Source organism: Eretmochelys imbricata, chromosome 9, assembly GCF_965152235.1.
Source record: "Eretmochelys imbricata isolate rEreImb1 chromosome 9, rEreImb1.hap1, whole genome shotgun sequence".
NCBI classification, from domain to species: domain Eukaryota; kingdom Metazoa; phylum Chordata; order Testudines; family Cheloniidae; genus Eretmochelys; species Eretmochelys imbricata.
Window position 1 is genome coordinate 23,504,878 of NC_135580.1, and position 24,343 is coordinate 23,529,220.

Below are 24,343 nucleotides of genomic sequence, written 5' to 3' on the forward strand. Positions count from 1 at the left end.
TCTAGACTGTTCTCAATGGTAGCAGATGACAGAACGAGGAGTAATGGTCTCAAGTTGCAGTGGGAGAGGTTTAGATTGGATATTAGGAAAAACTTTTTCACTATGAGGGTGGTGAAACACTGGAATGCGTTACCTAGGGAGGTGGTAGAATCTCCTTCCTTAGAGGTTTTTAAGGTCAGGCTTGACAAAGCCCTGGCTGGGATGATTTAACTGGGAATTGGTCCTGATTCGAGCAGGGGGTTGACCTTCTGGGGTCCCTTCCAACCCTGATATTCTATGATTCTATGAAATATTTTGCATCTTTATTATTTTATATTGTAGCACTGAATGGAATTTAAATCAATACATTATTCATAAGGAAAAGACAACAGAAAAAAACAAAGCTGTGCACCTCTTTCAAAGACTTCAAATTACTAAAACATACCATATTTATGCATGCAATATTTGATTTTTTTTTTAAACACAAGTTTGTTGGTTTTAGATCAGGATATGCCAAAAATCCAACACCAAACAATTTTTGTTTATAATTAAGGCAATCATCAATCCAAGGATTGTAGTCCATTTTATTTCATCTCTACATCAAAAAAAGTAATTTAAAAAAATTAAAATTCCCTTGAAACCATAAGATAAATGAAAATGTAAGTGCCTTCACATAATAACAGTAAGCTGACCCTCTGGGAAATGGTTGACTTTCTCAATTCAAGGTATTCAAAGCTCATTCAAAAGTGTTCATTTGGAATGCAGATATCAAAGATGATGCAAAATGTTCAAGAGAAAATTAGAACTTACCAGATGTTCTAATCCAGCTTTGATGTTTCCAGAGTCCCTGTAACACAAGAACAGAAGTTGTAAATAGTTGCTAAACCCTTGTCTGTAATGATTTATGTTTAACCCAAAAAACGTCACAAGAAAGTCATGTAAATTCTTGGCTATCTTTCTAATGTTCTTAACTTTTACATCTTGACTATTAAAAACACAAGGGAAAAAACAAACAGTCTCATTAAAGCCAAGACTATCTACCTACTTAAACTCCAAAATTTTACTTTCCTTACAATTGTTATAATCCAGGCACCCAGATCCTACTAATCCAGGGCGTCCCGAGGTTATTATGTGGGGGTCATGAGCCACCCAACTCTGAATGCGGCACTGCTGCTAGCAGCAGCACAGAAGTAAGGGTGGCGATGGAGAGCTAAGTCTGCTGTGAAAAGTGATATTGGCCAAGTTTCTTCACACCCCAACATTAAACAGTAACTATTTTTTAAAAAACTTTTATGCTTAATTCAATAAAAATGTGTTTTAGGTCTTAATTGAAAAGCAGTGAGAAAAGGTAAATTCATTTTAAACAATAAGGTTGTGAATTTAGCATTTAAAATAATATTAAATATAAGAAATGTGTTTTAACTTATAAGGAGGGTCGCACTCAGAGGTTTGCTGTGTGAAAGGGGTCACCAATACAAAAAGTTTGAGAACCACTGTACCAATCCAAAAAATTATTTTATACAAAAAGCACCACTGCTTCATAGAAAATTTTAAAAACCAACAGAATTTAGTACTATCACATCAAAATCCATGTGCAGTGCCCGTCTGAGCTCCCTCTACCAGAACTTTGTTAACAAATGTTCTGATTGTTCATAAACAAGGGAGATAATTAATTAACCATACATTAATTAACTAAATGATGGCAGGGATGCTAGAACTTTACATATTTCTGTTGACATCAGTTGCAAAATTCTAATGCACAGATAGAAAAAATAAGGAAAAACAAACAAAAGCACAAAAATTGGAAGGTTGCAAAGAAGGACCAATGAGAAACTGAAGACACTAAGGCAACAAAAATTTAAACTGAAAACGTAATCCTTAATGCATACTGCTGTGCATAGATACAATGCTAGTTTGCCAAGCTGGACAAGGATAAACAATTTGCCCAGCTGAGTGAAGTGAACAGGATAAGATGCCTTCTCTCTGTTATTTCCAAAAAACGCACTCAGTGATGACAGCCAGTTTCTGCTTTCATACATTCAACATTAAATCTGTTTCTAAACTTAACTATCCCTTTCTGTTGATGCCAAACAGGAAAAAATGACATTCCAAGCAATTAATTCCTGGGTCACATAACAGTGTTTACCTATGTGTAGAATATTCTTTTTCAACAATTACTCAGACATATAAAACCACAAATAGCAAAACAAACAAAAAAAACCCTCATTCTTTTGAGATGGTAAACATCAGCCCTTTCTATTTTGCTAACTCGCAAAACATAATAAAACAGGTTTAAAGAGTTACAAATACAAAAATATTGACGGAAATATGATTTTAAGTACATCCAACCTAATGTTACTTTTGAATACTCCAGTAATTATGCAATCTCCTTTTATTTAAGACATTTTACATTTTCTAGTTACTAGCATTTGATATTACAGTAGTCTCACACAAAAAACACAAATGTTAATATACAAAGCTAATTTTGTATTCCTTTTTGTAAATTATTTGGTGTTAGACTCTTCTATATGAAACTAAAGTATTACTTTATAATTTTGACAAAGGTTTCAGTATGTATACTAAGGATACTTGTTCTCTTCAAATTCATCTTAAATGAAGTCACAGAAAAAGTTGGACTTCTCGTATGCTATTTTTTTTTATAACCAAAACTTCCTCTACAAGATCACATATTATTTAGATAGAAATGAAGTCCTATATATTTTTTCTGTGGTGCTAAAGATCCTAATGAACTTAATTTACTGAGAAGCAGGATCCAAGACACTGATGTAGGAAGCTTCCAGCTAACGGTATAAAACCTGTCCTCTTTAGTGGTCTGTCTCCTGTGCTGTCCCTGTCATGACTTCATCAATATTTGTGCAACTCCGTTTGCCCTGTGCTGAAAGCAGACTTAATTCAATTATAGGTCTCAAAATTGATAAAATGGTCCTGAAGTGGAAAATGGGAAGAGATTATTGGCAAATGAATAAAGATTTGTATCGACCTAACACACAAGAGTACAGCAGGGTTTTGTGGGAGGAGGGGTTGTTATTTTTTTCAAATCGTTCTGTCTTAAGTCTTCTGGGAACAGTGAGTTTCCCTTCCCCTCATGCAGCACATCGATTTCTGAATTAGACTGCAATATTAAATAATTAATATACTTGCCATGATTGATGTTTTGCATTAGTTGAATATTAGGTTATCAATCAAAATCCACTTGGTTTAATGTAATAATATTGAAAAAGTGTCACTGGCTGTTCATCCAATTTGTAGTTGAGGCAGCACAGATAGTAATATTGGTGTAACACAAGGCTCTAAAGCAGGAAATGCCGTGGTTGAACATACATAAGGCAAACATTATGAAACTAACTAGGACAAGGCTGAGGTTGTCCTAAATAAACCTTGTGGCACCTGTCAGTTTCAATGTAAGCATCTTTCCAGCCAAAGAATGCCATGCATCAATCATACAATGACATCTAGTAAAAATGTAGCTAAGACAAAATTATCTTTGCTGTTCAAAAATGTACTCCTTTAGATAATAAGACAACAATACTACAATTAATGTTGTACTCTAAATATTGTACTATAAAAAAATTTGGAACCGTTGCTACACCATAATCGCAATACATTTTAAAATGACTACCAAAATATTAACTCACCTAAGATTTTAATAAAATACATTATCCTTTTTAACACTGTAAATGGCTACAAGAGACAAGAGCTGTTTTATGCACAGCCTCAGATATGAGTTTAAAAGGTTCTGTGCAAGAATGGATAGCTAATATTAATTTCAAATTCACCAATATTTAGCTGTCCAGAAATTTCATTCATTTTTCCATACTACACTGCCCCCACAATACACACATTTGCCTTTCAAACTATTAATCTACAAAGCACAACATTTATTTTTGTGTTTGTTTGGTACAGTACATATTTGTAATTTTGCTTCTCTTGTCCCTTCACATCAGCTCTGGAGTTATGATTTTCCTCTATTATGAATTTCTACTGTAAAGAGCTATTTTAAAAGCATACATTAAAGACAGTAAGCACACCACTCAAACTAGCCCAAAGGTGAAGTTAGGTGAGGAAAAAATTACAGCTGAACTAAATTTGAATCATGGCCATGAGGGACCTGTAACAACAAGCCAGGAATTCAATGAGGCAGGTGTAGCCATCTTTGGATTACTTGAAACCACAATGCAGGTAACTAATTGAGCTTATGTTAAATTATTATTGAAAGTTTATGGAACAAAGAAACAGGTTATATCACTTGTTCTTTGTTGAAAACACTGATTTACACCTACACATATACTGACATACATAAATACACACATATGTATGAAGCCAAACAGTTAATCAAGATTATTGAAAAAAATTAAGGTAGTCATGCTCTCAAGTAACTAATGATTTCACAAATAATTTACCCGCATTAATACATTCAATTTAATAGCAATTTCACATTCAGGAAATATACTATTTTCTAGTATATATTTCCTTAATATACTAGGAAGCAACTATTGTTGTTTTGCACACTACAGCTAAACAAAACACTTCACCCACTTATAGGTAGTCCACTTTCTTCACTGTTATTTGCAGTGGCCATAAAGCCACTGCCCCCCTGCTGTGCAGTGTTTAGGAAGAAGCTGCGTGTTTTAACTACAGAGGGGACAAGAGCTAGACCTGGTGGGGGGAAGGGACTGGGAGTGAAGGCTGATGAGGGGAGACGGAGACTGGGAACTGGGTGATGGAGACAGCAAACAAAGGAGAGGGTAATATGTGTGGCAAGAACTGAGACTGATGAAGAGCTGGGAAGGGAAACAGACTTGTTGGTGGGGAGGAATGGTGGGGAAGGAGATGGGACACAGGGGAGACAAATCTGACGGGGTTCAGGGGAAAAACTGACTGGCTAGCCAAAAAGAGGCCAGGACAAAGAGTAGAGGGAGAGGGGAGCTTAGATTTGATGAGGAGCCTGGTGAGGGAGATTAGACTGGATGAGGAGCCAGTGGGGTGTGGGGGTGACTAGAGGCCAGGATTATGGGGAGAGAGATTAAACAAGGAGCAGGAAGGAGAGGAATTGGAACAGGCTGAGCAAGATTAAGGGGTGACTTCATTACTATCTGTAAAGTACCTACACATGGAACAAATATTTGATAATGGGTTCTTCAATCTAGCAGAGAAAGGTATAACGCCACTCCATCCAATGGCTGGAAGTTGAAGCTAGACAAATTCAGACAGGAAAAAAGGCATACATTTTTAACAGTGACTGTAATTAACCATTGGAGCAATTTACCAAGGGTTGTGGTGGATTCTCTATCACTGGCTATTTTTAAACCATGCCTGAACATTTTTCTATAAGAAAAGCTCTAGCAATTATTTTGGGGAAGTTTTATGGGCCGTGTTATAAAAGAGGTCAGAGCAGATCATCACAATAGTCCCTTGTGGACTTGGAATCTATGAAACTAAGATGCCTGGGGAAATGGGGATGAGGGTTTTGACAGAACTATGACTGGCTGGGCAAGAAGCCTATCCTTGGAAAAGGTTTACCCTTTCCCTCAAACAAAAGGTGTGGCATGCTGAATGCTTGTTATCCTGTGGTTGATCAACCCCAACACAGAAGAGACCATATTTCATTAGTGCTGTGAATTTATAATGTGTCAAGTATTTTGGGCTCCCTGCAATGAAAGGTGTTGTATAAGAGGGTATATTTTGTGATCTCCACCCATATTTACCAACTTGGGCATAGAAGCAGTTTTCTGGCCAATACAGTATATAAAAAAACTTTCTTCCCAGAGAAATCTCTACAAGTAAAGGATCATAACTAAAAACTGACCAGAACATGTACTAGTACCCTGGGCCCAGAAGATCATGTTCACTGGGGCCACACTCCCTCCCATTTAATTTCATCTACACAGATGTTAGATGTTTTGGGGGCCCCGCTCAACCCAGGGCTGCAGTACCCCTTTCCCTCCCGCTCTCGTCAGCCCTGCCTGTACCTCTACTAGGCATGAAGTTATTTTATTTGGTAAGAAGAAAAGTCTAGAATAAAGGTCTCAATATTATTTCTCCCTAGCAAAGGGTAGTTTGGCTATGCCAGAATGGAAAAAGACATTACTTCAGCCCCCCAACTCAGATATAGTAAAGCATCTACTTCTGGACAAAAGCTCCCTCTGGAAAAAAATGAATGTGTCATTCCCTTGCATAGCCGTTAAAATCACATTTCTTTCCCCCTTCTCTGCTCTGAATGAAGAGCCCAGTAATGTTTGTATTCCAGATGCTACAATGAAACCTAATAAAAACAACTACCTAATGTACTGCTTTACTTCTGGCCATTTTAATGAGTGGGTGCATACTGAAATGCAGTTAATACTGACATAGTCTCACGGGGGCTGCGTTTTCACTGACCACTAAGTCAGGTGATGATAGTTAGTCTGATTGTTAGCACATGTTTATGTTATATTCTTAAATAAACAATATAAAAAACAAGAGAGGAAACAAATAGAAATATGTATGAAGTCTGAGTTTAATTTATGCTGCTGTTCAAGCCAATATTAGCAAATTGGAAATGTCTTGCATATCATTCATTATCAAGACGGACACAGCAGTCCAGTCCTAGTCTCTCAATTACATACTGAAATCATTATTGACTAATTCTTGAAACTTCCATTATGTCCTTGATGACTAAATTTCTCTGCAATAGCTTTGTGGCTAGAATATCAGGTAGGATACAACTAATCAAAGCCAGGGTTATAATGAATTGTCATTTGCAGTAAAATTTCAAATAACTATAATAGTATCTGCTATTACTGTGTCACCAAATTTGACTTAGCTAGGATGAGTGTATATAGTCATCAAAACTAGGCATTAAATTGCAGAATCAGTACCTGATTTCAACATAACAGACCATTAGAATACTTCTCACCACTGACACATTATCGTAAGAAGTCCTGAAATCTTTGGTCCTCAATAGCACTTCATTACTGTCTTTAAACACACAATTACATTTGATGTGGACATGGAAACTATGAGACATGAATATCATCATGCCGTTAAATGCAAATGCCACAACTTTATTTAACAGTGGTTTTCAAACTGTGGGTCACGACCCTGTACTGGATCGTGGAATGTAAGGCACTGGGTCACGGCGGCTCTGGTCAGCACCGCCAACCAGACCGTTAAAAGTCCTGTTGGCGGTGCTGCCCGGCTAAGGCAGCCTAGTCCCTACCTGTTCTGACACCGTGCTGCACCCCGGAAGCAGCCAACAGCAGATCCAGCTTGGCGGGAGGTTGGGGGGGGGGGCGGCGGCGGCACAGGGCTCTGAACGCTGCCCACCACCCTGAGCACTGGCTCTGCACTCCCATTGGCCAGGAACCATCCAATGGAAGCTGGGGGGCGGTGCCTGCAGGCGAAAGCCACAATAAGGAATATTATGCCTTATTGGAAAGAAATAAGCTCAGCATGAATTACTTACTGTATATGTGCAGTATGCAAATTTATCCTGAAACAAATCAGTGGATTAAAGTTAAGTGTCTGTATGTAAAATGTTAAAACAATTTGCCCCACTATCCCACTCCCACCGAGTTTGCATCATATTGCGATGAATGAGCTTAGCAATGAAGTGTCAGTAGAGTGCTGGCTGGAAAAGCATTAGCCTCCAGTACTTTAGCTAAAGGCAGGAAGAGACTTAAACCACAACACATGGGCTAGCCATGACAGGGAGACAAAAGAGCCCCCCCTAAGATTACAGCAACACTGTACACATTTTGCAACAGCATGTAGGGTATGTGTAGCCACCCACCGCAATGAAAATAGGCTGTGTCCACAGGGCAGTGTGTAGATACAGGTCCATGAAATGCTCTGGCAGAGCCTTTCCCTGTTGGAAAGAGAGGAAAGGCTCTGGCAGCTCCACACTGCTGGAGACTCCCTACTTCAGGGAAAGACTCCTACAGCAGGGACCTGCAAGCCAGCAGGAGTCTTTCCCTGGAGTGGGAAAAGGCTTGGGCAGCAGGGAGCTGCCAGAGTCTTACCCCATACAAGAGCCCTTCCATACAGAAAAGAAAGGCTCAAGCAGCAGGAAACTACTCTGCTAAAAATATCAGTGCAAACAGAAAGGCACTGCTTGAGCAATTAGAGCGCCGAGTAGGGTACATACCCACATAGCTCAGGAGTGTCTTTATTCTACTCACCTAAGCAGTGCCTCACTATCTACACCACTATTTATACCCATTCTAGAGGAGCATGTAGTGTATGCATGCCACCAAAAGGAGTGAATGTACCTTAAATTAGGCTAGATTACAATTCCAACTTTTGATCATGCAGTGTGTCTCTCTCCAGTATACTCCTGAGGGAAGTCTGCGCCAAGAAATAAAAAATTCTGCACACACACACAAAAATAGAAATTATGTGCGCAATATTTCAAAATTCTGCATATTTTATTTGTCAATGATGTGGAGGCTCCAGCATGGCAGTGGGGAGCACAGGCCACTGGGTGCACGGAGGGGGGAGATCACCTTGCAGCCTCTCTCCCCCTGTCCCAGGACATGGACTTGGCAATGAGGCTGCACCCAGCCCTGATACAGTGCAAGGGCCAGGCCTGCCTCAGAAACCCTAACCCCGCCCCTCCCCTTCCATGCCACACACACCAAGATAACAAGCGAGAGAGAGTCAGTCTCACACGGACGCCAAAGCCCTGGCCCCTGATCCAGGTGTGGGACAAGCAGGATCAGCCCAGCAGGATCCAATTGTGGAGGGGCTTAGTGTGTGGGGATGCAGGTGTGGGGCAATCTGGGAGCAGGCGCCTTTGGGAAAGATCTGGATGCACAGGGACTCAGAGGGTTCTGGATGCAGGGGAATGGGACTCTGTAGAGGGGCCAAGGTGAAGGTGGTTGAGGCTCAGTTGGGGGCGGGGGTCTGGGTGTAGAGAGGCGGGGGTGGGCTCAGCGGGGGGTCCGAGTGCTGGGGAAGTGGTGCTTGGTGGGATGCAACTGGTTGGGGCTTGCTGGGGTGGGGAACAGGTGCGGGGGGGGCTCATCGGGGTGGGGGTTCAAGTGCAAGGAGCTCAGCAGGGGTTGATCTGGGTGCAGGAGTGGGGGTCCTGATGCTGGAAGAGTGAGTTTCACTGGTGGGGCGGGCGGAGGTCTGGTGGTAGGGGGGTTTTGGATGCAGGGGGGTTCTGGATTCAGAGAGGCTGGCTCTCGATGCAGAGAGAGGGGCTCAGAAGAGGTCCGGATGCAGGGGGGCGTGTGACTGCTCTTGCGGCTTCCCTTTGCTTCCCTGTCAGAAAGTCATTTTTCTGTGGGGAAGCAAAGAAATCTGCAGAGGAAAATAACTCTGCGTGCATGCAGTGGCACAGAATTCCCCCACAAGTATCAGTAACATGGTGTCAGCACAACTCCTGTGCTATCATTACACCTTATGTCATTGCAGTCAATATATCTAATCAAAAGAATAACTTTGTGAACCTTAAATAACTATCTTATACAAAACATGCCACACTTAATAAACATTTTTCCAATCTACTCAAAGCAAAGAATCACACACATTTCATACCTAAGATTGCTTTAAGTTTTTAAAAAGGAAACTGAAGAAAACAGACAGCAGAAAATTTTAAGTCAAATGGTACTTTTAAATATCATAACTAACCTTACGGTATATTTTATCACCACAAACTGCAACTGGAAATTCAAGCAATGCTTAAATCACAACAAACACTTACAATAGATCTTATAACTCAAAACAGACTTTTTATAGACCTTTTTAATGCCTGTTGAAATGGAAATCCTGGTGGATCCTAATTATAATGGTGCTACCACCCCACAAAAATGAAAGAATAGTTGAGTAACATCTGCGTCACAAACTAGGATTTCAACATTACATTTACATGTACATACTTCATCACACACGGAAAAGCAGGCTTCCACATTTTCTTCAGAGACAATGTTTTAGGTTATAATGGCTAAAACATAACGGGTGGGATTTTCAAAAGTGCCAACTGAATTAGGTGCCTTACTCTCATTGACTGTTAATAAAAGCTACTGAGCATGCTCAGTAATTATCACACCCATGTTTTGCATTTTTCTGGGCACTATTAGCTAGGCTCCCTATTCTATTCTCTACACAAAGATGATTCCTGCAAATCCATTTGTCTTAACCACGACTTTTTCTCCTTCTTTAGTGTGAAAAAGTAATCACGTGGACTTCAACGCAAGTAGCGTTTACATCTATTCAGCTACAACTGTACAATTATGTCAAAGCAAGCCTATGTGTGGGAAGAACAAGCACTTGACCCATGAAAGAATAATATTTGAAACAAACTTTCCTAAAATAATGAAGGAAATAATTTGCAATCAAATAATATATCACAATTAATCAATCACTAAAACTTAAATATTTTAAATAGATCATTCATCTACCCAAATTGTTTCAAAGTAAGGAGGCTGGCCTTAACACAGGAGAAAAAAGATACATGTTTGTCTTAACTTTGCCATAATATGCAACATCACTGGCATATCTGACATATGAAATATTAAGATGATGTGTAACTTTTTCCCATCTGTAAAACCAGCAATCAAACATTAAAGGGCCACAGTCAACTTGAAATCTAATCAAACTGAAAAATCAAGTTACTAGTAGTTTCGGGTACTACACTTGCCCCTTGCTAATATTTTGGATTTGCACCCACATTTTCTTGTAATAAAATATATATACATAGTGTGTGTGTGTGCGTGTGTGTTTCTCCCTAACTGGAAAGATCCGCACAAACAGTAGAGGAACATGACTATTCAGGAAAATAGTGAAAATGACTAAAGTGATGACAAATGCAGAGTAAACGTATTGGAGGAGAAAAACAACAGAAAAAATTGGCCCACAATCTGGCCTTTATTCTGGTGGTGCAAAGCAATTAGGAAGCTTGCCTAATGGGCTACCAGGGATTTACCCTTACATATGGAGACTCTCAGGGCAGTGTACAGTAAAACTAGTGGCTCTATGTCAATCCCCTTTCCAGCCCTCTCTTCAGGAACCATTCCTACTGGAAACGGGGGGTGGGATGGGGAATCCCTATACATTGGCTATGGCAGTTAACAAAAACAGACCAGGTAGCCGTTGGAAGCAGTGTGCAAATGAGAACAGACTTTGGGATGCTCTAATTTACAACGGGGATTAAAGTGGTCCTCAGCTGGCATGCGGACTGAAAGACCACAAAGTTGGTATGTGATTTGCTGGCTGGCTCCCCCACTCCCAGTCACATGAAAGAAGATTTTTACTCCACTCTGGAAAAATAAGAATAAGTTTGGCCAATTACCGGTACATTTGAAATACAATAAATATACAAATAGATCATATGAAAGTAACTTGCAAAAGCAGAGAAAAAGAAGAGGAGAAATTAGAAAAAACAAATAAAATAAAATAAAAAATAAAGTAGCACAGGTATAACTGTTCAACAATAAAATAAACCAAAAATTTGATGGTGCTAAAGTTGGTGTATATCAATGAGTTTCATAAGAGCAGAGAGGTAAACAATTTGCCTTACTCATGATTTTATCCCCACTATCTTAAGACAGAAAATGGTGCATACAGTCAAGATGTTTTCAGATGGTCACAAAGAGAGACAACCACAGTTCAGCCCTGGCCAATACACTCATACTCAAGATCCTGGACATCTGAAATGAATACAAAACTTAACTACGGAGCTCCTGAAAAGAGAATACTGCTCCCCAATGTGAGCCCTTTAAACCAGGTCAAGAGAAGACTCATGGTTCTTTATGGAAAAAGTTTTTCTTAAGCAGAAAATAATGAGAATATGTCACTGTATTCCAGCCAAAGGAGGATCCAAAAGAATTACAAATACTACTTTTCTGAGACTTCAAAGCAGATTAGGAAATATTGTAAACTATCAAACAAGCAATGACTTTTTCAGGTTGACCGCACCGCACCTTTAAGTGGGGCGGGGAAGGGCATTTGTCTGACTGGCCGAACGAAGGGAACAGTGCTTTATAGCTGGGGGACAGGGGTGAGGGAGAGTGGGAAAACTGCTGCAAAAGGGGAGGAGAGGTCAGTGTGATCGCTGACTCATCCTATGGGAATGAAAGGTTTAAAAGGGGCAGCCCTGTGCCTGAAGCGCCCTTTTACACAGTCGCTGGCACCTCCTTGTGGCAGATGTCCAGTGCAGGTAGTCCATAGGGAACGTATACAGTAACCAGATAAATGGCTTGAAAAAGGACTAAAAAAAGAGATGTTTGTTAAAGGAACAAATGTGGGGGAGGGGAGACTCCTATGATTGGTATGGCAGGGAGCCAACCCCCCTTTCTTGTAGCCCACCTTAACCCTCCAGGGGGTGGGGGTGGGGAGTGGATGGTAAGGTCCCAGCAATGGATTGGCTGGAGGGACCTGGATGGAAAAAGAGGGGGAGCTGGCAGAAGCCCCCATGTAATTATGGAATAAACGTGGGGTTACCTGCACTATATTCTGTTATCTGCCAGACAGTCCCAGACATCTAATAATAAAGTTGCAGCCTGATTAAACCCATGTCAAAATGTCTCCTTATCCTTCTTTTGGTATAGCGGGACAATGAGAATTCAAGCCATTTCTCAATTCAGTCTCAATTTAGTCTAATTTTTTTGCTCCTCACCCTCGGATCCTTTTTGAAGAGTAAAACCTTATCATCAAGGTTTGAATTCCCAACAAACATGAGTGATTAAGCTTCGGGGTTTTGAATGTAGCTGCTTCTGTTAACTGTATCGTTTGTTACAGCTTCAATAAATTAGACAACGTTGACTATTCCCCCCCCCCTTTTTTTTTTTTTAAGTGTTATATAGTACATACTCAATTAAAACATATCCTGTAGGTGAAAGTGCATAAAACATTTCAGGGATAGAAATTAGTGGTAGAAGGAAGTGTTGCTAATTGGCCTCAAAGTACTAAAATAGGTTAAGAAAATAACAAAACCAACAAAGTAAATGCACAGAATGCTACCTTGAATATTAAACAATGGACAATAACTTTTAACAGTACTAGGCACACTACTCAAGTAAAAACTCTCTGGACTAGGAAAGAATGTTATAGGTTAATGAGGAACATATAAAGAGTGCAAGATAATTATCATACCTAACACCTTACCATCTGTGTTCGGATGACTACAGAATATAAACACAGTTATCATCATAAAGACTGGAAAAAAATTACACATGCATTTTTCTATTAGCATAGTTTCCGGTTAAATATTTAAGATGTTAGACTTTGCTCAATTACTATTGGATCTCAGTAACAAGTACTATTTAATTTATCCCTGAATTACACTTAAAGTTGACATTTTAAAGAGTAACAATCTGAATACAATCAATTTTCCTTTTTCTGAAAGCTTCTAAATCCCCTTCATTCACCCAATTACCACCGTACTTAAACCAATGACATTTCATTTTTACGGGAACAATACTATTCTCAAACAAATTTTTGAAAAATATAAGATTAAAAACTTCTACACAAAGAATAAACTCCAAGAGAAAAGATGCAAATAAAATTACTATTGTAATCTTTTGTTTTTTATTTGCAAGTATAAAATGGAAGAGAAACAAAAGCATGGAACATAGCATCTGTCATATCAGAATATAAAAAGATGATCCTGGCACAAAATGAAAAAGCTCTAATTCATTTGCAAATCAAGCCTGCCAGTTCTATTTCAAGCTGGCGGTAACTGTCAAGAGTTAACAAGATAATCACTTTCAATCCTGCCTTCAATGGTACATTACACTGTTATTCCATTCAATAAGGCCGTTCTTTGGGGCACTAGATGAATGGTTTTCATTTCTAACTCTCACAAAAAGTTGCAAAAAAAAAAAAAAAAATCCACGGGGCTTAAGAAAGAAATCCCTTTATGGGCATTTATCTACCGGCACTTGCTTTTAGGCAAAATTAGATATTTGGATACATTGGTGTCCATTCACTTCCTCTATTCCTTCAGGCCCTTGGTCTATTGTTTTAAAAATCATTAGACACATGAGAAAAATCTCAGACCATTTTTTCTAAACTATCAATGCACAGTAAACAACAAGAAAATCTGTAATAGTGTTTTGTAAGTACTATGGTACAACATTAAAAAATACACCCTCAGTGAAGTAACAATATTTGAGGGTACTGACCTTTACTTTGTTCTAAATCATATGAAATATAGCAGAAACCTGTGAAATGATTTATTCTAATAAAAATAAGAGAAAATGCTAAATATACATTATCTATTAACCAGGGATAGTAACACAGAGGTCTACATTAATTATCTTTAAAAATGCATTTTTGCTTTCCTTTCAAATGGCAAAAATATAATAAATGTTTAAATTAACAGCAAACTTGTTTTGCATATAACTTTCCCACTAACTACCATGAAGTAAAATTATTTTGCAATACTTGTGTCTAAAAATAAATATAGGAAAAAATTGTTTGAATCTTAAGATTGCTTTCACTAAAGTATTTTATTAAGATTTTCTTATGTTGTCAATAAAATAATCTTTTAAAAAACCTTATTCATTCAGTGGTGACCAAAATTATGTTTTATGATGTTTTTTATCCTCATAGATCCCAATTTGAAGAACAAAGCCATGTCTACATTTAATCTCTTAGCTGAGTTAAGCTTCTCCAGCCTCAAGTCTGTTACCCATATTCAGTGCCAAGTAGTAAATTTTCAATAGCCATCTGTGTATATATTTTACTTTATTATTCAATTATTTTTAGTAATAGCAATATCATCTTTTTTTCCTGAATGAAGGGAACCATTTCGCTGTACACCTCTTACAAGATTTGCATACTTTCCATGAGACTTTTTGTTCCTCTTTATAATCCCCTACCACCACTCAAACAAGGCTTTCCAAGATTCCCAGTGCAAATACTTCTTTACAGCAGAAGTTTCTTCTCCAAGGAATTAGAAAGCCATAAGTTTCCAGAGCACACACAGACTCATTCGTATTAAAAGCCTCTTCAGAGGCTCTGAATACAGAGATGCTCCTGTGGTTTAAGAATATTTAAGATGAAATGGAAAATGCAATTCAGTTGTGTGTATATGTTTATATTACACCAGGACTTAATCCCTTTCTGTTGAAAATTTTGTTTTTTCTGCAATCCTACTACGGTTTCTGCAGAAGGACACACCAAAACTTCTAGAATCAAGTTAATATGTGGTCCCCCACTTTCACACAGAAATTGTTCTTTTCCCTCCAAGTATATATTAATTCGAGATGGATTCAGAGTTTACATAAAACACGTAAGAGTCTTAGAAGAAATAAAACACATAAGAGTCTTGGAAGAAATAAAACACATAAGAGTCTTAGAAGAAATAAAACACTGTACTTCCTCAGAACATGGAGGTGAAAGACAGACACTGGGATGGATTTTAAGCAGTGGACCACAACTTTATTTACTTAAAACTAGTCATAGGCAGTATACACCTATGCCATCTCACTTACCAGGCATTTAAATGGGTCCAGTGTGGGGTTACGGCAGAGATGGGCAAACTATGGCCCGTGGGCCACACCCAGCCTGTGGGACCCTCCTGCCTGGCCCCTGAGCTCCTGGCCCGGGAGGCTAGCCCCCGGGATCTCCCCTGCTGTTCCTCCTCCCCCACAGCCTCAGCTCACCGCGCCGCCAGCACAATGCTCTTTGCAGCGGGGCTGCGAGCACTTGCCGGGCAGCACAGGTGCAGAGCTGCGGCCTGACCCGACGTTCTGTGCTGCATGGTGGCGTGGCTGGCTCCAGCCGGGTGGCACGGCTGCCTGTCCTGGTGCTCTGGGTGGCACGGCTGTAGTGCCGCCAGCCACCAGTACTCCAGGCAGTGCAGTAAGGGGGCAGGGAGCGGGGGGGCTGGATAGAGGGCAGGGGAGTTTGGGGTGGTGATCAGGGGGCAGGGGTGTGGATAGGGGTCGGGGGCGGTCAGAGGGCGGGGAACAGGGGGGTTGAATAGGGGCAGGGTCCCATGGGGGTAGTCAGGAAGGAGTGGGGGGGTTGGATGGGACAGCGCAGGACAGTCAGGAAGAAGGGGTGGTTGGACAGGGCAGAGGTCCCGGGGTCGGGGGGGCAGTCAGGAAGGAGAGGAGGGGTTGGATGAGACGGCGGGAGGCTGTCAGGGGACAAGGAGGGGTGGATGGGGCAGGGGTCCCGTGGGGGCCGTCAGGGGACGGGGGCGGTATTGGATGGGGCAGGAGTCCCAGGGGGGCGGGGGCGGATAAGGGATGGGCCACACCTGGCTGTTTGGAGAGGCACAGGATCCCCTAACCAGCCCTCCATACAATTTCTGAAACCCGATGTGGCTCTCAGGCCAAAAAGTTTGCCCACCCCTGCATTATGGGGATCTCACCATTTAACCAATAACTTGCAATAGACTTCTCAGCCCTGGGACTTGGCTTGCTTCTGAGTCCTCTCACCCAGCCCTCAGGGGAGGAGGTAGAGGGTATCAGGGACAGCCTCCGTCTACGGAGATTTTAAGTTTTCTCTTCTTCTTACAGGTATAAACTCCACCAGTGAAAATCCTGGGTCTCATTTATCTCAAGCTTCAACAAACTAAACATTCCTATAAGCATCTCTAAATATCAGACTTGCAAATCTTATTCTTCTTTACCCCAACTATGCCTCCACAATGTTGAGAGGAAAAAACCCACTAGACCTACACCAATTTGACCCAATGAGAAAAAAAATCCTTCCTGATCCTCCCAAAAAGGCAATCAGACAGACCCATAGTATCCTGGAAACAGCTCTGTATCTACAAATACAGGGAAGGAGGGCGAGGCTGTTGAAGAGTCAAGGGGCTCCTGAAAAGTTTAAATTATTGGAGGAGGAGGGACAAAGGGGTTAATCAGCTCCCACTTGCCCCTTTTGCCCAGCCAATGGGATGTGAAGAACCCAAAGAGCTGGAGAGACCCAGCTCTGGCATTTTCAGGTATGTGTTTTTCTCCATTTCCTCCATTTTGGGAGGGATGCTTCCCCTCTTCTTGTCTGAACAACATCCCCACACACTGCTGAGATGCTACAGTGAGGTTGCGGAGCCATTTCTGATCAAATATGCTCCCAACACCCACTGAACCAGAAGTAGGGGGGTTAACCAATTATTTAGTAACTTCTGACATTCAGCAACTTTTATTAATAAAATATTATTTTCATAAAAAAAGTAAAAACAATTCTGTAGTGTATACTTTCAAAAATAAAGAGTTTTATGTAAGTAAATGAATAAATTCATACTAAGGTAGGTGCTTGTCACTAATGATCAACATTTTGTTAATCACCACAGCCAACATGAAACCTGAGGATGAGATGAGACTTTTAGGATATGCAAGGTGTATGTCAGAAATCTAAGCAAAAGAAGCTTATTTCTGTTAGTATTTAAGATCTATGTGACTTAGAAGCTTGGATAAAGTCCAGCTACACCTTACAAGGTGTTAGCTCACTGTAGTTCTGTTGCTTAGTGAATTATGATTGAAACTTGGCTTTGATCCAGTTTTGTACGTTAGAAGTCCTTTTGCTATCTCATGCAACAATATTCAGAGGTATAAAAAGTCCAATTTATAAAAGCTTTTCCTGTATGTTTGTTTCCTGTAGGTTTCCCCGCAGTCTGACTTCTCGAAGCTCCTTCAGTCTGGGTTCAAAATATCCCCCTGAGGAAAGCATGATTAATTTCATGTCAACAAACTCAGATCTTGTCCCATGTGTCTTAAATTTATTTAACTGTGTGACAAGCACATGCAGCTTCTCATTTCTGTATGATGTAAAGTCTTCTCTTGTCCTGGCAAAAGCAACTCTACGTAACTTCAGAACACTTAGTTACCATTTCCCAAAAAATTCTTTGCTTAATATTTTTCATTTGCTGTGAAGTTGTAGAGTACCTACACTAAAGGTCATCCTAAACTGCCATTTGTATTTAGCAATTAACCAATTTGTTTCTTTTTCATCTGCTAGAGAATTCTGCAGAGTCAGACAGACCACTTTCAAACTCTCCTGAATTCTTAACTTTTTAAAAGGTCTTCTGATATGTCTGATCATACACAGAACTATGGGGGAATAAAAACAGATCCTCCTCATGAAAATGTTTAGAGAGCACGATGGAATAGCCACTCTCAAATGAGTAATGGAAACAAAGGTAAACTGACATACTGACAACAAACAACTTTTTGGATTTAACAGCATTTTGAAAATGCAATAAAACAATCTTTAAGAATGTCTCTCAGTGATTCCAGGATCTTAATAAAATGTTAAAATGCTATAAATAGAAATTCATTGACCCATACAAGACTATCGTAAAATAACTTCCTTTAATATTATTTGTACTTTATTCTAATTTACTTTCTAGCCATTGTGCTGTTAGCATACGTCCTCCAGTATTTTTCTGGTTGACATAAATGTCAAAAACATCACCATTTTATTTTTAAGGGAAGAATTATTTAAGTTATTTAAAAAGATTATTTTACTGAAGTCCAAAATAAATTCTGAAAGCAGCAGTTTCAAGTGAAGACACTGGATTGTTGAAACTATATTTGGGGGTGCCAAGTCACACCCAGGTGTCTTAATGTAGAAACCAATCTAGCAGCTGGCTCATCTTTTGAATAGAAGATCACAGCCGGCCCGAAGCTGGAAGAAAACTGTGGGTGAGCTAACCTTTATAATACATGAAACCATCTTGTTAGTTCAGTGTAGCCTGTAAAAAGCATTTTATGATTTTATTTTTTATGTAACCATTTGTTTACTTGACTTTTACTTGTTTTCACTAGAAGCATATCTAAGTATTGTGTATTAAGCACAGCAATGATCCTGAGGTGAAACTTATAAGTTGAGGTGCACTATTTCTGAGGGAATAGCATATCTGTAAAATACTGTGAGTGTCCAGTGGAAGGCTCAGGAGTTGGACTGTGCATACAGAGGAACCGCAGAGCCTATATAAGGTGAGAGGGGAGTGTCTGTGTTGCCCATGGCTGGGAGTCAAGGAGCTGACTCCAGCAGGCACAGACAACGCTTCCTCACAGTAAGGGCAGATGGTAGTGAGGTGCCTCATAACCTTAGGAAGCATCACAGATTGCAAGACCTGAAGTTTACAACACCTAAAACCAGGACTTGGTGATTAAAAGCCTTGATGGGGGGGAGGAGGATTCCTTGGCTATAAAATGAAGGCCAGACAGACAACATTTCATCAAAGTATGAAGGACTGAAAACTCTAGTTGAAAACCTCAAAAGTAAGATATCTGACCAAGATGTAATTTCTACAGATAAGGTGACTGAGAACAGAGTCTTAAAAATAAATTGGGCATGTTTTAAAACAAAAGGAGAGCCAAAAACTGCAGCTAGTTGGGGCTCCTGAGAAAACAGATGGAGGTTCTGACATCTGGGAGGAAGCAGGTCGGGGGCATAGATAACTAAATCATTGACTCCAGATTGTGCCAACTACCTCAACTTCCCTCTTCAGTGCTCATCCTCAAAAACAAGTCTGCATTAGTATCCAAACCTCAAAACAACTATAATTACTTGTACAGATAATGTAACCAAAAAGACTTTGAAGGCACAGCACAGATAAGAGTACCCAAGGGTCTTAAATTGTGATATATCTTGATAATAGTCCTTCATTTTTTAAAAATATAAAGAACTATGCAGGTATCAAAAAATCTGCCATATTCTAAAAGTAGCCACTGTGGATTTATATCTAACAAGGCTACATCATACTAAGTTCTTTAAATCATCTGATGAGGCTAAAATTTTTCTTGATTCCAAGAGTAATTAACTATCTGAGGACTCAGTAAATTAGAAACAACTGGGACACTAAACACTGATAGAGCTGTATGATGAATTAGGGTTTCTGTCTGTTCCGCTTCTGAATAGTGGATGATGGTATGAAAATGTATCATGAAATTACTGTGCCATGGAAAGCCTGTATGTATGTGGATTCCCCATGTGTTAGCAGGGTTGTCTCATGTCTGCCAGGCCAAACACAATTGAGAGTGACCAGGACTCAGCAACAGTCTAAGTAAAATACCTTGGGACTACAAGTTTGCTTTCTTGGGAGATGACATTTCCTGCTCTTATTTGAAGCAGAGGCAGGCTGCTAGAAGTAATAAAAAATTACCAAAAGGCAAAACAAAAGAAGAAGGTGATCCCAGCAGGAGTCTCTAAAGGGAGTTACAAGGGGGACTGGAGGAGATCTATTTTGCACCAGTTTAACACGAGGAAGGCTGCTGCAGGGACAGAGTAGCCAAGCCCAAGACACCAATTTTTTTTTATATCTAAGTTGTTTTTAAAATCTTCTGTTGACCAAACACAACCAGTGCCAGGCCCTCTTTTAGTCAACACATTTTTCTCAGCAAATCACCTTCCCTTTCTTGCTCCAGTCCACCGTCTCCACCAAATTACATTATTCTTGTTCAATTAACTCCCCAAAACACCTTGTTTTACCAAATATGCTTTTCACCTTTCACTTGGGACTAATCTATACTAGAAGCACTGATGCAGCTGTGCCCCTGTAGCTTACCTGGTGAAGACACTCTATGCTGACAGGAAAGAGCTCTCCCGTCAGCATCATAAAGCCATCTCCACGGGAGGCGGTAGCTATGTCAGTGGAAGAAGCTCTCCCACCGACATACCACTGTCCACATTGGTACTTAGGACAGTGTAACTTACGTCACCCGGGGGTGACTTATTCACACCCCTGAGTGACATAAGTTATACCAACATAACCTGTAGAGTAGACAAGTCCTAAGTAGAAAAGGATGTACTGTTTTTTATTTCCAAAGCTTCACATTCAAGGTCTCTGGTGGACAACAGAGGAGAGAATTGGCAGGGAGGCAATTCACAAGATGGAGGAGGCTCCCCAAAAGCAACGGTCTGAGGCCTTAAAAAAACAAAGAACAAAAATCTTGTTGAGCACTTTTACCGTTGAACTTTGGCATTCCTTCAGTGTAATGAAAACAATTAGCATCTCACACTACTGATTTACCAAGTGGACCAAAATAAAAAGCAAAAAACTCATAGAACACTATTTCTATCTACAGCCAAGCTTTTTCAAAGGTTTTTTTGCTGTGATGATGCCAAGAGATTCCTGAAGAAAACAGGGTACCATAAAAATAGCAGCCTCTGAGGAAGCCTGGATCTTAACCAATTTGGACTTTATAGATTAAAACCAACACTTTATACTGCATCTGAAAATGGACTGGAAGCCAGCACAGAGGTTACGTAGTATACTTCTTGTAGAACTTCAGCTGCATACTGAAGTTACCTTAGCCCATATGACTTCACGGTCTTCATTTAAGGCCTCACATACCTATGGAAAAGGGAGGGTGGTGTAACAGAGGCAGATGATGAGCAAACACAAACTACAACTCTCTAGATTCTCTCAGATGGGAGAGTACAATGCCACCAAAGTGCAATTCCACCTGCCCCAGCCAGAGTCTGCTCCTGGATCAATACCGTCTTTTGGTCAATAGTATCAGAAGACAATCCACAGATCTACAAGAACAAACATGGACACTCCATCAATTTACTGTCCAACAAGCAGTTAAGAAGACTGGCTCTCTAGTCCTTCCTCAGAGTCCTTGCACTGTATGCCTGATTCCTTCCTTCCATCTTTCCGTCCTGACTTTGCCTCTTTTGGTGTTAGGGATGAACCTGGTAACTCCACTAGCAAAGTGTCTCTTTCCACTAAGTGGATATTTATCACAGGCTACAATAAAATAAATGGTATGGGGACATTTTTCTATATGCTCTTCTTTCACTGTAGGGAAATAAAATGATGTATCAGCATGGAGGGCAACTCATTAGTTGTGAGTAACCCTAAAAAAAAAGGGCAGTTATAAGTCTTAGCCTTCGCAAATTTTCAGAGAGGAGTCTACAGTGACTATTGCATTTTATGAAGTACCAGACATAATCCAGAAGGCACAAGCCACACAGAAAACAGTGTATCATAATTTCTGTAAAATTTCCACTTTCAGATGCTGGGGGACCTCTCACTTTTATGGAAGAGCCACTATTACTCTTAGTAATATGTGGTATTTTTCCTAATTTGTTCAGAGTTTATTCACTTTTATTTTATTTTTCCCCTTTTTAAATAACATTTAACCAACAAACAAAACATATTACAGCATTAAAGTTCTGAAATGAAGCAACAAAAATAAGGACCTTAACCAAAAATAGCATCCAAACTTTACCCAATTGTGCCTAGTTGTTGCAGAAATCATTAGCATCATGCTCTATTCTGAAAGCTCCTTGCAATATTTGATAAACAAAAGATCTCAAGTGAACGTTCTCATATAGTAAATTCCATTGCAAAAGGACCAATATAAGTGCAAAAGATAATTGGATTACCACCCACAAAATGCTGATCACTTCTGTAATCTCATGTACTATCAACAACTCTTAAACCAGAGGCTCTTAACCTTTCCAGACTACTATACCCCTTTCAGGAGTCTGATGTGTCTTGCATACCTCCAAGTTTCACCTCACTCAAAAACTACTTCCTTACAAAAGCAGACAAAAATACAAAGGTGAAGCAGCATACTATTACTGAAAAATTGCTTACTTTCTCATTTCTACCATGTAATTATAAAATAAATCAATGGGTATATAAATATTGTCCTTACATTTCAGTGCATAGTATATAGAGCAGTATAAACAAGTCATCGTTTATATGAAATTTTAGTTTGTACTGACTTTGCTAGTGCTTTTTATGTAGCATGTTGTAAAACTAGACTAATATCTAAATGAGTTGATATACCCCTTGGAAGACCTCTTTGTACCCCCAGGGGTTCGCATACCCCTGGTTGAGAACCACTGTCTTAAGCCAGTTAATAAATATTAGTGAATTAATCTTCACAATGCCCCTGTGAGGCAGGTAATTATTATTCCTATTTTACAGATAGATAACTGATGCATAAAGAGGTCAAGTCACTTGTGTAAGGTTACATGAACTGTGTGTTTAGACCAGGAATAAAATCTAGATCTCCCGAGTTTCATCTCCTACTCTTAGACACACTTAGGGTATGTCTACACTGCAGTTAAAAATCTGCGGCTAGCCTATGCCAGCTGACTCATGCTCGCAGGGCTCAGGGTAAGGGGCTATTTCATTGCAGTGTAGAGATGTTAGGGCTCAGGCAGAAGCCTGGGATCTCAGACCATGTGAGGTGGGAGGGTCCCAGAGTTTGGGTTGCAGCCCGAGACCAAGCCTCTACACCACAATTAAACAGCCGCATAACCTGAGCACCGCAAGCCCAAGTCAGTTTGCATGGGCCAGCCACAGGTGTCTAATTGCAGTGTAGACTTACCCTAAGGCCTACTAGGATGATAGATTTTAAAAATTCACAAAGATCACTCCTTCCTTTCAGTGCAATGGTATGTTTTCTAACTGAAAATGTGGAAAAAAAGTAAATATTACATCTCAGCAATGAGCATATGATTGGCAGTCTCAGTGATTAATTTGCACCAGAGCTTGCCAGGGCTGAGCCCCAGCACCTCTAGGCTTGGCAGTTCATGGTCCCACATCAGTTATGAAAGTAAAAGAGTTACTTGAGCCCCAGCACCTCGTTCATTACCAATTAAGCACAACATGGTCTATATATTTTCAATCTATGTTCGCTTTCCAATGAAAATGTTTAAACTGAAGTCTTCCACAAATGTCACTACAACATAAAAATTCAGAGTATGCAATAAATGAATAGGCTAGCCTACTGCCTTTAGAAATAGCATGTTGATACTGCTGAGCATAATGGGATTTTGGCTCATTTCCTAGATTTCCAGGTTTGGCTGAAAATCATAACCATGATACACCAAGTTGCTATGTCTTGAAATGAAGTGCCAAGCTTTCGTCCCAAGAGGACAAAAATTCAGTTGGAGTATTTCCAAGCAACTGAAGAGACTTTTTTTTTTTTTTTTTTTTAAAAACAATGGTCGGTATTGAATGGCCTCTTAGACAAACAAAACTGCAATGAGGTACCAGGATAAACCACCTAATTTCACTGTCTGGTCAAGCAAAACATTAGAGCCATGAGACTTGTGCACAATATTTTTCAAGTTTTAAATTATTAGAAAAGTCAGAATCCAAAAGTTCAAACAAAATAACCAAGTGATATAAAAAGCTTAGAGTACCTTTCCCAGACCTGAAGGAGATCTCAGTGTGGCTCGAAAGCTTGTCTCTTTTACCAAAAAAAGTTGGTCCGATAAAAGATTACCTCACCCACCTTGTTTCTCAGATAAAAACCAAGGCAATTAAAAGTAATTCAGTGGTATTCAAATATTGAAAGAATGAGACACATGATACTGTTCAAATTAAGGTACTATCAAGACTTAACATTTTTTCACAGGATGATGACAAACACATCCTAAACAAAATTTGGGAAGTTGGTGAGGAATAGTAAGTATTGCTCACCTC

At 39.8% G+C, this 24,343-nt stretch overlaps 1 protein-coding gene across 3 annotated transcripts in view; it reads right to left on the reverse strand.

Annotated features, from left to right (window-relative positions):
• Window positions 1-24,343, reverse strand: part of RSRC1 (arginine and serine rich coiled-coil 1) — a 370,782-nt gene that overhangs the window by 229,631 nt on the left and 116,808 nt on the right. For all 3 annotated transcript variants that reach the window (XM_077826483.1, XM_077826481.1, XM_077826482.1), the window contains exon 5: window positions 790-826. In XM_077826483.1, coding sequence (XP_077682609.1) covers window positions 790-826 — 37 coding nt within the window. The remainder of the gene's footprint in view (window positions 1-789; window positions 827-24,343) is intronic.